Consider the following 16,412-nt stretch of genomic DNA (forward strand, 5'->3'; position numbering starts at 1 on the left):
TCATAAGTCACTTTTGACTAAGTTGCAACTTCGAACGGTCACTAAAGGAGCTGTTGTAAGTCGAGGACTACCTGTATCTTTGGCTCCCTTTCCCGTACTTAAAACTATTCCAATCCACTTTAAAATGATGTGAAACTCAAAAACAGCTGAAAACGCATCAATTTGTCAGTATGTTTTGGCAGCGCTCCATGGGCCATTTGGGGGGGTGGGGGGGTGAGCGATGAACTCTGACCTTAAAACATCCAATGCAGTTCTCCCCACCCCAAAGCAGCGGCTAAGAATGAGCAAACGCATATTTCCACAGCATAATAACTTGAGATGCTTCAAATCAGGAGATATCCGTTAAGCTTGGCAGCTGCTGGGAACATGCCCCCCCCCCATCCCCATCCCTCCCTCAACCCTCCTTCGCCCCAGCCTGGCCTTGAGTTTCCACCTGCTCCCTCTGCACAAAGGGTGGGCCTGTCATTTCCACCCTCTCCCCTCCACCCCAACCCACACACACACAGACACACACGGTTCCTGAAACATTAAGCCTTCTTCTACCCATGCAACGGGTGCACGCCACTGAACTGTGGTTTCGCTGAGCAGAAAAAAGGAAGTGGCCACTTCATATGTACATGCTTACGTACTGTGCTGCCTATACAAAGAGGGACGCTTGAGAAGGGCAGTGCTGAAGAGAGCTGTGTGTCGGAATCCAGAGGGGAATCACTTGGAAGACGAGGCAAAGGCGTGGAGCGAGCCGATGAATCCACAAGGTACCCAGTTGTTTGGGATCGTGGCTTTAGGCAAGCAGCCTCTTGCAACTCAGGAGTTGAGAAAGAGACTAGCATTGGGAAATTGGCAACGGGAAAGAGAAGCAGAGGGAGCCAAGGGGAGAAGGAGGGAGTGGAAGGCATCGAAGAGAGGGTGAAAAGAGAATTTGGATAGGTTTTCCCAAGTAGGACCAGGGGAGGAGACAACTTTGGGTTGTGAAAGGAGGCTAACAGGAGACACACACACACCCCAAAAAAAGCTTCCAGCTAAGGAGGGCTCCCGGGTGGCCTGCAGAACTTTAGCTAAGCAAGGGCTGTATTTCTTATCAACTCCTTGATCTGATGAACAGATACTTTTTGCAAGCCCGAAGACTAAATCTTACAAAGAATGGTTGCAAGAGTTTTGTAATTAGGGAGGACGCGATAGCAGTATTGCAGTATTTGAGGGGCTGCCACCAAGAAGGGGAGGGAGTCAACTTATTTTTCCGAAGCACCTGAAGGTAGGACAAGAAGCAATGGATGAAAACTAAGCAAGGAGAGGAGCAACCAGGAATTTAGGAAAAACTTCTAAGGAGGATATCCTAACTGAAGATAATCGACCGGTAAAAGGGCGTGCCTTCAGAAATTGTGGGTACTCCATCATTGGAGGTTTTTAAGAAGAAACTGGACGGCCATTTGTCTGAAATGTTACAGGGTCTCCTGCTTGACCAGCGGGTTGAACTAGAAGAGCTCCCTTCCAGCTTTATTCTGAATCTTTAAATCTTTGCTGGGAACTCAGCTGATAAGCCAACAATGACATCCTGTTAGAACAAGCTACTGGTCAAAAGTCTCCCCAGTGAGACACAGCAAGAGTCCCGGCTTCAAAAGCAGGAAACAGGGGGATCTTCAGGATGTGGTCAAAAAAGTTAACATGTCAGCCGACAGAGCTTCAATGATTGTCAACTTGACTTATTTGAGTAGTCTTCATTGTAAGGATTGTAAGGAAGCCTTACAATCTCTTAGTTTAAGAGAAAGAAGGACCAGGGGAGACATGATAGCATTGTCCCAATATCTCAGGGGTTGCCACAAAGAAGAGGGAGTCAAACTATTCTCCAAGGCACCTGAGGGTAGAATAAGAAGCAATGGGTGGAAACTAATCAAGGAGAGAAGCAATACAATACAATAGTAGAGTTGGAAGGGACCTTGGAGGTCTTCTAGTCCAACCCCCTGCCTAGGCAGGAAGCCCTAAGCCCTAAGCAACTTAGAACTGAGGGGAAATTTCCTGACAGAACAATTAATCAGTGGAACAGAAAATGCCTCCAGAAGTTGTGAATGCCCCAACACTGGAAGTCTTTAAGAAGATGTTGGATAGCCATCTGTCTGAAACGGTATAGGGTTTCCTGCCTAGGCAGGGGGTTGGACTAGAAGACCTCCAAGGTCCCTTCCAACTCTACTATTGTATTGTATTGTAATCAGGGGGCTGAAGTATTTGAAGTAGCCAAAAAAGCCAGCACAATCCTAAATTGCATTAACAGAGGGATACAATCAAAATCACATGAGGTACTAATACCACTCTATAAAGCCCTAGTAAGACCACACCTAGAGTACTGCATCCAGTTTTGGTTACCACACTATACAAGTGTTTCTCGAGTTGAGAATCTAGAAAAAGTGCAGAGAAGAGCAACCAGGATGATTAGGGGGAATGTCACTGGAGACTAAAACATATGAAGAACGGTTGTAGGAACAGGGCCTGGCTAGTCTTGTGAAGAGAAAGACCAGGAGGAACATGATATCAGTGTTCCAATATTTGAGGGGCTGCCACAGAGAGGAGGGGGTCAAGCTATTCTCCAAAGCACCCGAAGGCCAGACAAGGAATAATGGATGGAAACCGAACAAGGAGAGATTCAACCTAGAAACAAGGAGGAACTTTCTGACAGTGAGAACAATCGACCAATGGAACAGAAGTTGCCTTCGGAAGTTGTGGGGGCTTCATCACTTGAGACTTTCAAGAAGGGATCGGACTGCCATTTGTCAGAAATGGTGTAGGGTCTCCTGCTTGAGCAGGGGTTAGACTAGATGACCTATAAAGTCCCTTCCAACTCTGTTAATCTGTTAATTTGTTAATCCAGCACTGCCTGCTGTGTGGCAGGTCAGCCAATACACGCGGTCAAGGACAAGAATGAAACTTAATTTTGCGCATATTAACTTATTTTTAGATTTCATTCTCTCTTTGCTCTTTAATTACGTGTCGAATCGTTTCCCGCAGAAAATACAAAATGATAAAGTCTGTCAGTCTCCAGAGAGGGACACCCCACAACTTCCAGTTCTCTACCTGCAGGATGGGGGTTGTGTAATTTCTGTCTCTGCCTTGAGCGCAAAACTCGTGTTTCTTTTGCCTTCTCTCTTTTATTGTTTGTACGGGGTGGATGGCAAGACATCACCCTAAAGAGGTCATGTTTTCTCCAAGTTTCCTTCTGGAGGCTCGAGGTTTCCTTTGAACGTATCACCAAGTGTTAGTGGGGCAATTGCTGCAAAATGAATATTCTGCCCTAAAGTAGCCGATGTTCTGAAATAGATTTGACACAGTGAAAAGGAAGACAAATAGCGGCTGTGGCCCTGCTGGTGTCACCAGCATCTAAAGGTCAAACTGGAATTTAAATATTTGAAATGTTGAGCTAAACTGAAAATAAAACCAATAATCTGATTGTCAGCATTTAAGTTCACGTTCAAGTTATGAAACATAAAAGTCAGCACTTCCATAATTTGCTTAAGATAGCATGAAAAAATCCAATGCAAGCACCTCAGTGGAGTGGAGTGGAGTAAAGTGGAAGGAAGGAAGGAAGGAAGGAAGGAAGGAAGGAAGGAAGGAAGGAAGGAAGGAAGGAAGGAAGGAAGGAAGGAAATACCTTTTTTATTTTGTTTTCCTGTAGCTCAAGGGAGGAGACTGATAGGTATAGATAGCCCTATACCTACGGTTGAGCCCCAAATTCCTGTTGCTAAGCGAGGCAGTTGCTCAGTGAGCTTTGCACCATTTTACGACCTTTCTTGCCACGGTTGTTAAGTGGATCACTGCAGGTGTTAAGTTAGTAACACGATCGTTAAGTGAACCTGGCTTTCCCGTTGACTCTTGCTTGACAAGTCGCAAAAGGGGATCACATGACCTTGGGACACTGCAACCGTCATAAATATGAACCAGTTGCCAAGCATCTGAATTTTGATCACGTAACCATGGGGCTGCTGCAAAGGTGGTGTGAAAAAGTCATGTCACCTTTTTCAGTGCCATTGTAAGTTTGAACGGTCACTAAACAAATAAGTCGTAAGTCAAGGAGTACCTGGACCAGGTTGCCTACCTCTGCCTTTAAGGATCACCAATTGATTTAAAGCTACCCTTAAATGGTGGGACAATTTGCCACAACCAACTTGCCATGGCCAATTGGATCAGAGTTACACTAAGTATCAAAGAAACGATGGAAGAGTATCATTAAATAACAGATGCAAAAGGAGGGGCAAAATGAAATGTGAAGGACAAACATTAAAACATTTTAAAATTTATTTATAAATCATTACATTGAATTGTTAAATTGTCTGCTGTGATTTTGTTCTGCAGCCAGTTAGCCGGGGCGAGTTGTCCCACAGCAAGTTGGCCATGATGAGTTGGCTACAGCGAGTTGGCCACGGAGAGGTGGCTGCAATTTAGTGGGGCGAGTTTTCTCATTCCACCCCTAAACAATCTGGATATTCTCAAGGGTTCAATGGGCAATCACTGTAATGTGTGTGTGTGTGAGAGAGAGAGAGAGAGGGAGGGAGGGAGGGAGGGAGGGGGAGAGGGGGGAGCAGCAAACTAGGCAACAGTCAGATGAGACACCTGAGCCCAGAGAAGCAATGCGAATTGAAAGTTCACAATTACAACCTTTGAGACATCCATGTGGTCATGTGATCAAAATTCAGATGCTTGGCAACTGGTTTGCATTTATGTTGGTTGCTCAGCCCCTTGGTCATGTGACCCCCCCCCCTCCCTTTTGCAACCTTCTGACAAGCAAAGTCAATGGGGAAAACCAGATTCACTTAACAACCATGTTGAATAGAATAGAACAGAACAGAATAGAAACATAGTTGGAAGGGACCTCGGAGGTCTTCTAGTCCAGCCCCCTGCCTAAGCAGGAAAGCCTACACCACTTCAGACAAATGGTCAGCCAACACCTTCTTAAAAACGTCCAGTGTTGGAAGTTTTTATGTTATTAACGGAAGAACTGATTCACTTAATAACTGGGGCAAGAAATTTCGTAAAATGTGACAAAAACCTAATGAGCAAATGTCTCACTTAACGACAAAAACATTGTGGTCGTAAGTTGAGGAAGACCTGTGGCTGTTTACAGCTTTCCCTTTTCCTCTTTGCTGTTGGAGGGTGAGGGAGTGGGGAGAATCGACAGAAAAAAAAACACTGAGTCAGAATATTTGGTTTAGTTCCTCTTTGATTGCCCAAGATCTACAGCAAACCAAAACCCAAGGAGAGGAACATCTCACCCCGTTTCTCATCAAGAAACTGCCACGAAAAGGGGAACTGAAAAAACTGGATAAGGCCCAGAGGAACATGTGGGAAGGAAGGCAAAGACTTGTGGACAACTTTATATGGCTGTTAAAAGTTTTCTCCTTCCCTTAGGAGGAAAGGCCTATGGGGCGTTGAAGGTTCAGCAGGAGGAATTGTTAGATTCCCTCAACAAGGTAAGACTCAAGTTTGCGTTTACACCACACACTGTCAACCAATCATTTTTCAGCAGTGTTTCTCAATGTTGACAAGTTTAAGATGTGTGGACTTCAACTCCCAGAATTCTGGGAGTTGAAGTCCACACATCTTAAAGTTGCCAAGGTTGAACCAAAGGTGTTTCTTTCAAAAGGCAACTGGACTTTCTGGTTTTCTTTGAAGACGTTTCGCTCAGTGGTGGGATTAAAAATTTTTTTACTGGTTCTGTGGGCGTGGCATGGCTTGGTGGGAGTGGCTTGGTGGACATGGCAGGGGGAGGATACTGAAAAATCCCTTCCCTCCCCACTCCTGAGGGAAGGATACTGTAAAGTCTCCATTTCCAACCCACTCCTGGGACAAGAATACTGTAAAATCTCCATTCCCTCCCCACTCCAGGGCAAGGATACTGTAAAACCTCCATTCCCTCCCCACTCCAGGGCAAGGAAACTATAAAACCTCCATTCCCTCCCCACTCCAGGGCAAGGATACTATAAAACCTCCATTCCCTCCCCACTCCAGGGCAAGGAAACTGTAAAACCTCCATTCCCTCCCCACTCCAGGGCAAGGAAACTGTAAAACCTCCATTCCCTCCCCACTCCAGGGCAAGGATACTGTAACACCTCCATTCCCTCCCCACTCCAGGGCAAGGATACTATAAAACCTCCATTCCCTCCCCACTCCAGGGCAAGGATACTATAAAACCTCCATTCCCTCCCCACTCCAGGGCAAGGAAACTGTAAAACCTCCATTTCCTCCCCACTCCAGGGCAAGGATACTGTAAAACCTCAATTCCCTCCCCACTCCAGGGCAAGGAAACTATAAAACCTCCATTCCCTCCCCACTCCAGGGCAAGGATACTGTAAAACCTCAATTCCCTCCCCACTCCAGGGCAAGGATACTGTAAAACCTCAATTCCCTCCCCACTCCAGGGCAAGGATACTGTAAAACCTCCATTCCCTCCCCACTCCAGGGCAAGGATACTGTAAAACCTCCATTCCCTCCCCACTCCAGGGCAAGGATACTGTAACACCTCCATTCCCTCCCCACTCCAGGGCAAGGATACTATAAAACCTCCATTCCCTCCCCACTCCAGGGCAAGGATACTATAAAACCTCCATTCCCTCCCCACTCCAGGGCAAGGAAACTGTAAAACCTCCATTCCCTCCCCACTCCAGGGCAAGGATACTGTAAAATCTCCATTCCCTCCCCACTCCAGGGCAAGGATACTGTAAAACCTCCATTCCCTCCCCACTCCAGGGCAAGGATACTATAAAACCTCCATTCCCTCCCCACTCCAGGGCAAGGAAACTATAAAACCTCCATTCCCTCCCCACTCCAGGGCAAGGAAACTGTAAAACCTCCATTCCCTCCCCACTCCAGGGCAAGGATACTATAAAACCTCCATTCCCTCCCCACTCCAGGGCAAGGAAACTGTAAAACCTCCATTTCCTCCCCACTCCAGGGCAAGGAAACTGTAAAACCTCCATTCCCTCCCCACTCCAGGGCAAGGATACTGTAAAACCTCAATTCCCTCCCCACTCCAGGGCAAGGAAACTATAAAACCTCCATTCCCTCCCCACTCCAGGGCAAGGATACTGTAAAACCTCAATTCCCTCCCCACTCCAGGGCAAGGATACTGTAAAACCTCCATTCCCTCCCCACTCCAGGGCAAGGATACTGTAAAACCTCAATTCCCTCCCCACTCCAGGGCAAGGATACTGTAAAACCTCCATTCCCTCCCCACTCCAGGGCAAGGATACTGTAAAACCTCAATTCCCTCCCCACTCCAGGGCAAGGATACTGTAAAACCTCCATTCCCTCCCCACTCCAGGGCAAGGATACTGTAAAACCTCCATTCCCTCCCCACTCCAGGGCAAGGATACTGTAAAACCTCCATTCCCTCCCCACTCCAGGGCAAGGATACTGTAAAACCTCCATTCCCTCCCCACTCCAGGGCAAGGATACTGTAAAACCTCCATTCCCTCCCCACTCCAGGGCAAGGATACTGTAAAACCTCCATTCCCTCCCCACTCCAGGGCAAGGATACTGTAAAACCTCCATTCCCTCCCCACTCCAGGGCAAGGATACTGTAAAACCTCCATTCCCTCCCCACTCCAGGGCAAGGATACTGTAAAACCTCCATTCCCTCCCCACTCCAGGGCAAGGATACTGTAAAACCTCCATTCCCTCCCCACTCCAGGGCAAGGATACTGTAAAACCTCCATTCCCTCCCCACTCCAGGGCAAGGATACTGTAAAACCTCCATTCCCTCCCCACCCCACTAACTTGCTTTCCAGCTCTGTTCTCCTGTGTAGGGCAATAGAAGAAGACCCAGCCAATCAGCTGGGACTCGGGAGGCAGCGAATAGATTGGGGCGGGGCCAGCCAGAGGTGGTATTTGCTGGTTCTCCAAACTGCTCAAATTTTCCGCTACCGGTTCTCCAGAACCGGTCAGAACTGACTGAATACCACCTCTGGTGTCGCTGGATGGTGGGGAATGGAAGGATTTATCCACCATCCAGTCAGAGCCGAAGAAGCTTCTTGGATAAGAAGCGAAACGTCTTCAAAGAAAAAAACCAAGAAAGTCCAGTTGCCTCCTGAAAAAAAAAACCACCTTTGGGACAACCGTGACCTAGATGACTGAGAATCTCCATAGACATTTGCCAAGGTTGAGGAACATTGATTTTGAACCTCATGAGAGATGCTCACCTTGCCTGAACAATTCATGTTTTTGAACCCAGGAAGTGGAGTTAATTGAGTAATATCCTTGATTAACAATGGTGAAATAGGCTGCAAACCCAGGAATGATGAGTCAGACCAGGTTCAAGTCTATCTTCAGTCATGAAAGTGATTTTTGGCCCAAGACGGGGGATTGGCCCAAGGTCTAGTGGTGAAGGTGTTGCACCAGGTGGGATTCAAAAAATGTTACTACCGTTTCTGTGGGTGTATCTTGATGGGCGTGGCAGGGGAAGGATACTGCAAAATCCCCATTTCCTCCTGATCAGCTGGGACACATGAGGCAGAGAATAGATGGGGGTGGGGCCAGTCAGAGGTGGTATTTACCGGTTCTCCAAACTACTCAAAATTTCTGCTACCGGTTCTCCAGAACTGTTCAGAACCTGCTGAATACCACTTCTTCCCCTCACCCAGTCACTGAAGCTCCCTGGAAGACTTTGGCCCAGTCCAAACAGATTCTGTTCCCCAAAGAAATACATATCAGTCTTGAGGCTAAATTCATTTTTATTAGATTAGTTCTTCCCCACACATTTAAGATTATTTTCATCCATCTTTTAATACTCCGTTTTATCCCGGAGATATGTATTGAAGTGTTCTTATCCACTAAACCGGGTCATAATTAAGAAATTTCAATCAATAAACAAACAAAAAAAGCTTTAACCTACCTCTATCAAAACCTTTTTGCCGATCGGCATTAGATTTGACTTACTCACAATTTATTGTGTCTCTGAATATTTACCACATCGCTACATTGCTTCAGCAAACTCAGGTACAGATTCTTACACCAGTTTTATATTTATTTGTTTATTTACACACAAATGCACATAATATAATCTGGAGATGAGCTTTTTTTCTACATTTCAGCAAACCAGATACTGTGGATTTCATCCGGTTATCTTATGTCAAAAGCTGCAGCCTTGGATTAAAACATAGGGGAAACGAAGGTCATCCTTAGGTCCCATGTTGCATTTCAATTACTGGTGAAATAACCCCATTAGTAAATACATGAGCAGAGAGATTCAAATCACAGATTGCGAAGCAAGAAACTGTGTTGCTTAAAATCTCAACTTCCACAGTCCACAATGATCAGCATGTAAAGCGCCTTATCAACCATCTTGTTATTGCCAGGTTTCATTTTACAGCATGAATGGTACTATAGACTTTTCTGTAATGTTAAGAACATTGTAGGCAAAGAGCGGTGGTACAGTAGCCCATGGGGGCTGAAAATCAGAGGAATCTGGCAACAGCTTTTCCGATGAGTCAGAATGATGGAGGATTTAAACTGGAATAAGATGGTGAATAACAGGTTGGTGATTCTCAGTGGTCCAGATTATGGTTGCCCTAAAGGTGATTTTTCAAAAGGCAACTGGACTTTGTGTCAGGTTTCCAAATAGCACCCAAAAGTAAATCAGAGTCCGAGGCAAAGTATTGTTCAAAGTTCCAATTTATTAAGAGAGCCATGTTGGCACATCTGAGAAAACCCGAATCTGAAAGCTTCCCGGTTTTCCTCACCTAGTTGAAAGTTCAAGATCTTGCCCCCACACCCACAAGTCCATCACATGGTCTAATGTCCCATTGCCATGCTGGCAGCTTCCACCCATCCAGTTCCGGTCAGGTGCCGAGGTGCAGAGACAAAGGATGACCTTGGCTTTTTAGAAGGAATTTTGTTTTGGCTACATAGCATCTAACTCCGTACAATCCCCCCCTCCCATTTTCCCACAATAGAAAAAGGCATAGTAGAATAATAGAAAGTGTGGCAGGCCAAAGATCCAAAAGGAATATGGCTGCAGGCCTGACATATTTCATTTCATTTCTCATCTGAGAAGCTTCAGTCAGAACTGAAGAAGCTTCTTGGATGAGAAGCGAAACGTCTCAGAGGAAAAACAAAGTCCAGTTGCCTTTTGAAAAAGGTGGCGGGCCAAAGATCCTAAAAAGGAATGTGACTGCAGGCCTGACAGTTGATATGGTCAGCATTAAATTTGACAAAAGGACCTTTGGGACAAAGTTGGTTTTGCAGCTACAGGTCACAGATGAGATTAGAACTACCAGATATCTGAACAGGTGAAGGAGGAGATGTTGTGGCCCGCCAGCAGAGCTGGCAGCAAATTCGGACAGTGAGGAGGTTGGGGAGGAACATGGGCCAGTCCTGGAGTCTGGGGAAGGCTCTGATGAGGGCTCTGCATCTGAGGCAGAGAGGGGGCCAGGGCCGTCTGACAATTATCAGCTGCCTTCAGAGTCGGACATCAGTGAGGCAGAAGAACAGCTGGAGCCTGTTCCCAGTGTGCGCATGTACAGAGTTGCCAGACGAAGGGAACAGCTAAGGAACAAGGGTCAACTTGGGAGTAAAGCCACAGGTGGACAGTGAATGGCCCCTCCCATAGGGAACAAAAGAGGAGCGAAAGGGGAGAGGAGTTTGCAGGAGACAATTAGTTCATTCCTGCATTCTTGCCAAGCATTGCAGAGGCGTCTGAAAGATATCGGTCTAGCCACTCTCCAAGCCTGATAAAGGTTAGTAATTGTGAACTATCATGAAAGACTGTGGGAGAGGAAAAACTTTGCTGGAGAGGAATTCACTGCAAATTAAATAAAAGGGGTTTATCGGGACGAGGACTCAGCTTCATGCTGCTGGGGAAACCTAGGTCAGAACAGATATGGACAATTGGGAAGGACGACTAAGGAGGGAAAGAAGGACATACCGTTTAACTGTTTTGAGCCGTTATTAGAGCGAAAAACTACAACAAAAAGATGTACTTAGACCTATGTGTCTATGAAATGTCTTTCTCCAGCATTAGAAAGAGTGGCTCTTCAACTGTCACATTTTTCCATAAAATAAAGAAGTAACTTTTTTTTATTTTAAAAGATATATGCTAGCAATAAAACCAAGTCTCACCACAGAAAGGTATATAAGGAATCATGTGATCTACAGTGAAGAGGCTGGATTGAAGGCGATTGCTAGAATCAGGAAATAAATTAAATAATGTAAATTGTTTAATTGACATTAAATAACTACATTCAACTCTAGGCAGTTGGTCTGTTGACCGACAAGAGAAAGAAAGAAGCAGACCATTTACAAGTCACAGTACATGTAAATTCCAGTGACTACTGTTGTGAAAACAACACACCCCCAAAAAATAACTCAAGGCACCCCAAAGCCAGATATTATTTGATTTTAAGGCTGTGCCTACCAGAAAGAGGACAAAAAGGAGATGTACCCTTTTCGTTGAATACCTGGTCGTCCTCTATGAAACTGATTCCAAGTTCCTTACCCACTGAAAACTGATAAGGCCCGTTGTATTTGTTAAGATCTTTTGAAACAGCTTGAAATCTTTCGATGGCAAGTTCACACTCAGTTGTGCTGCTGAATTTTTTTTTTCTAAGATGGTTATTTTGTGTCTTCCCCTCTTCCCCAAATTCCATCCCAGTTTAAATGCCGCATGAGCTCCTTGTCACTTGGTGAAATGAGCTGTAGATCACAAAAACTCGTCATGCAAATAAAATTTGATAGCTAGGAAAACTACTACAAAACTCAGAATGATGGGAGTTGGAAGGGACCTTGGAGGTCTTCTAGTCCATCCTCCTGCTTAAGCAGGAGACTCTACAGTATTTCAGACAAATAGTTGTCCAATCTCTTCTTAAAAACCTCCATGTTGGAGCACCCACAACTTCTGGTGGCAAGTTGATCCACTGACTAATTGTTCTCACTGTCGGGAATTTTTTCCTTAGTTCTAGGTTGCTTCTCTCCTTGGTTAGTTTCCATCCATTGCTTCTTGTATTACCTTCAGGTGCTTTGGAGAATAGCTTGACTCTCTCTTCTTTATGGTATCCTCTGAGATATTGGAACACTGCTATCATGTCTCCCCTAGTCCTTCTTTTCATTAAAGTAGACATACCCAATTCCTGTGCTGTTGATGTGTTTTAGTTTCCAATCTCCTAATCATCTTTGTTGCTCTTCTCTGCCTTCTTTCTAGAGTCTCCACATCTTTTTTATTATCACGGCAACCAAAACTGGATGCAATATTCCAAATATGATCCTATCAAGGCATTATAAAGTGGTACTAACACTTCACACAGTCTTGATTATATCCCTCTGTTAACGCCTCCTGATTGTAAGGGACGCAGCTGAGTCTCCTGCTGTACATCTGAAATTTATACAATACAATGCAATAGCAGAGTTGGAAGGGACCTTGGAGGTCTTCTAGTCTAACCCCATGCCTAGGCAGGGAACCCTATATCGTTTCAGACAAATGGCTATCCAACATCTTCTTAAAGATTTCCAGTGTTGGGGCATTCACAACTTCTGGAGTCATTTTCTGTTCCACTGATTAATTGTTCTAACTGTCAGGAAATTTCTCCTCAGTTCTAAGTTGCTTCTCTCCTTGATTAGTTTCCACCCATTGCTTCTTGTTCTACCTTCAGGTGCCTTGGAGAATAGTTTGACTCCCTCTTCTTTGTGGCAACCCCTGAGATATTGGAAGACTGCTATCATGTCTCCCCTAGTCCTTCTTTCTCTTAAGCTAAACATACCCAGTTCCTGCAACCGTTCTTCATATGTTTTAGTCTCCAGTCCCCTAATCATCTTTGTTGCTCTTCTCTGCACTCTTTCTAGAGTCTCCACATCTTTTCTACATCGTGGCGACCAAAACTGAATGCAGTTATTCCAAGTGTGGTCTACTGCACTATTTCTGGAAGATATGTTACACTTGTAAAAACCAGGCTGGGGTTCAAAGTGATTATACAAACCATAGCTATATTGTGAATGTACCCACCTAACATTGTTGAAATTCTAGTTTTGTCCCCGGCCCAACCTAACCTTGTAGTTGTGCTGCCCTCCAGTGGCTAACATAGATTATAACACTAGGCAACCCATGAGCTATTGGGTCATCATTTCAGAGAGTTTTCCTTACCAGATTCCTCACTTCCTTCAACAAGGACAGAAGAACTAATGTGCAGCTTTCACTGGAAAAGTTGGGAAACATTCAGAAAGGCATCTGCCTTGAAAATAGCTCACCTATGTTCACCACCACCAAGAACATCACCAGAAAATAGCAATGATTTTCTGCTCCGTCATACTTGTTAAAAAGAGTAAAAATAATTTTGTCATGACGGCCCTCTTCAATCTGATTTCCTAATAATATTTTGATTGCTTCACTTGCACAAGGAAGAGGATCAGAGAGATGAATTAGATAGATGGATAGGTAGGTAGGTAGAAAGCTAGGTAGGTAGATTGTGGCTGGTAGGTAGGTGGATGTGTTGGAAGAAATGTCCTTCTGGGTTCGGCTCCAAGTGGGGAAAAAGACACTGGAGACATGGAGGCTGCTTGGAAGGATGGTTTTAATGGTGGAAAGGACCACATGGCTTGAGTCCTGAACAGAAAAGGTGATCACATGCTTCAATGTTGGTGGAGAAGAAGAGAAGGAAAGGGAAGAGAAGAGGTGCTTGCAGGGCTTTTTATAATCTGTTTGGCCCCACCTATCTGTTTCCTGTTCCTGTGTAAGAAATGTATTCTGATTGGCTGCCAGACTCCCATGGGCCCGTGCAAGGGCAACCCTCTAGGCTGAGTTTTGAATCCAGGTTTGGTTGAGTTCAGATGCCATGTGGTCAGTTGAGTAAAGGCTTATATTATCATGCCTTCATTCCCATCCCCCTGGAGCTGAAGGGGAGAACTCTTTTATTATATAAAGGGACTGGCTTAGGCTTTAATGGCTCATGGAGAAAAGGTGGGGGCAGGAAGCTGCAGGGAGAGTTATTTTGTCTTTTTCAAACATGTTTCTTTTCACATCCAGAGAAATATTCTGCCTTTTCAATATTTCCTAGGATATTTCATTTTTCTGGGGGAGGGCTGTGTGATAACTTCCTACAGATGGATAGAAAGATAGATGTAGGTAGGTAGGCAGTAGCGGTGGTATTCAGCCAGTTCCGACAGGTTCTGGAGAACCGGTAGTGGAAATGTTGAGTAGTTCAGAGAACCGGCAAATAGGCTGGCCCCGCCCCCACTGCCTGCCAGCTGATCTTTTTTTATAGAGATTTTTTTTAATTTTTAATTTTCAAAACAAACACAACACATAAAATCTTGTTTTTTTGCATACTGTAGAAAGTGTATCAGTTGGTTACAAAAGGCTTTCGTGCATCTCTTCCACAGTCACCAAACATAATTCATATTAACTCAAATATTTGTACATATTTCCATCATCATACCTCCATTTACATTCGACTATAATTATTTAAACGTCCTTCATCATAAAATATACCAAGATTTAATACATAACCACATACAAGCATTTCATTTACTATTTCTAAGATCCTCTGATAACACGGAATCTTTATGTCCTATTCTAGCTAAACATCCATAATATTTAATAACAAAGTTTCCTAATCCTTCTTTCCAAATCATTATATGCAATTTACATCCAATTTCCATATGTTGTACCCATACCTGTATATACCTTGTTATCATTATCCCTCCTTCATTTAACTATATCCTGTATCATAACATTTTCCCCCTAATATTCAAAACTTAACTATATCTAACTTAGTTTTTTTTATTAATCTTTATATAAAATCCAAGAGGGTTTCTAATCTTCCTTTCATGGGTACCATTCAATATTCATATCCCATTATTGCTTATCATAACACGACACATTGTATACATTATTAACATTATCTATTATTTGTTTAACTATATCTATTATCACTAAATTTCACTAAGTTTAGCTAGTTTTAAGTTATACTCTTCCATCTATCAACCTGTATCTTTCCAGTAACAAAACAGTCTCAGACAGTATCTTCTGCTGTTTGTGGTATCAGTCCTCTTATCTTCTCTTTAATCAACTTTGTATTTGTAATCAACTTCTATTAGCAACTCTTTGCTTATAAAATCTCTCATGTAATTTCGATGCCCTTCTTCTGTTTCCTTAATCCGCTTATATTTAATTGTCAGTGGTGTTATCAAAACTATCGGATCTTGGATCTTGGAGTTCTAGTGGACAACCATTTAAATATGAGCCACCAGTGTGCAGCAGCTGCCAAAAAAGCCAACACAGTTCTAGGCTGCATCAACAGAGGGATAGAATCAAGATCACGTGAAGGGTTAATACCACTTTATAATGCCTTGGTAAGGCCACACTTGGAATACTGCATCCAGTTCTGGTCGCCACGATGTAAAAAAGATGTGGAGACTCTAGAAAGAGTGCAGAGAAGAGCAACAAAGATGATTAGGGGACTGGAGACTAAAACATATGAAGAACGGTTGCAGGAACTGGGTATGTCTAGCTTAAGAGAAAGAAGGACTAGGGGAGACATGATAGCAGTGTTCCAATATCTCAGGGGTTGCCACAAAGAAGAGGGAGTCAAGCTATTCTCCAAGGCACCTGAGGACAGAACAAGAAGCAATGGGTGGAAACTAATCAAGGAGAGAAGCAACTTAGAACTGAGGAGAAATTTCCTGACAAGTTAGAACAATTAATCAGTGGAACAGCTTGCCTCCAGAAGTTGTGAATGCCCCAACACTGGAAGTCTTTAAGAAGATGTTGGATAGCCATTTGTCTGGAACGGTATAGGGTTTCCTGCCTAGGCAGGGGGTTGGACTAGAAGACCTCCAAGGTCCCTTCCAACTCTACTATTGTATTATTATTGTATTGTATTGTATTGCTAATAAAATTTCTCTCTTTAGATCCATAAATTATTTTATTTTTTCTTCTTCTGTATCTTGCCATCTGAAGTAAGTTTCCCCTCCATTTAATTCCTCTTTCAATATTCCATTCTTTCCATTTTCAGAGACAAAGCAATCACCATAAATATCATGAGATTTAGTTTCTTTATATTCATTTTCCTCTTCGGTTTTTTTCATTTTAACTGCCACTTTATCCATTTGATAAGCCTCTTTAACTTCTCCGTCATATTTTGCTGTTAATTGTACTAAATCATCCAACATCTTCTCAATCCTCTCATGTGTATTTGATAATTTCTGTATTTCTGAGAATATCTTTTGCAGACTTAAAGCCTCTTTCTCCTGTTGAAATTGTGCCATTGTTTTCAAGTAATAAAACACTGCTATTTTAGCTTAGAAGTTTTTAGCAAAGGTTAGACTTCAATTCACAATAATCAATTCATCTTCACCTCTCTCTGATTAGAAGTACCTCAAAGGAACATCTGTGTGCTTTTCTTCTTATCGCTCTCTGTAAACAAGCAGTAAGACCTTGAAGTGCT

At 43.7% G+C, this 16,412-nt stretch overlaps 1 protein-coding gene across 1 annotated transcript in view; it reads left to right on the top strand.

The window, feature by feature from the left end:
• The first annotated feature begins 607 nt into the window (after positions 1-607).
• Positions 608-16,412, top strand: part of AIF1 (allograft inflammatory factor 1) — a 33,105-nt gene continuing 17,300 nt past the window's right edge. The window contains exons 1-2 of the mRNA XM_081934740.1: positions 608-755; positions 5,392-5,453. Coding sequence (XP_081790866.1) covers positions 743-755; positions 5,392-5,453 — 75 coding nt within the window. The 5' untranslated portion in view covers positions 608-742. The remainder of the gene's footprint in view (positions 756-5,391; positions 5,454-16,412) is intronic.

This window comes from Natrix helvetica (assembly GCF_964273705.1).
Source record: "Natrix helvetica genome assembly, chromosome: 1".
Lineage (NCBI taxonomy): Eukaryota > Metazoa > Chordata > Lepidosauria > Squamata > Natricidae > Natrix > Natrix helvetica.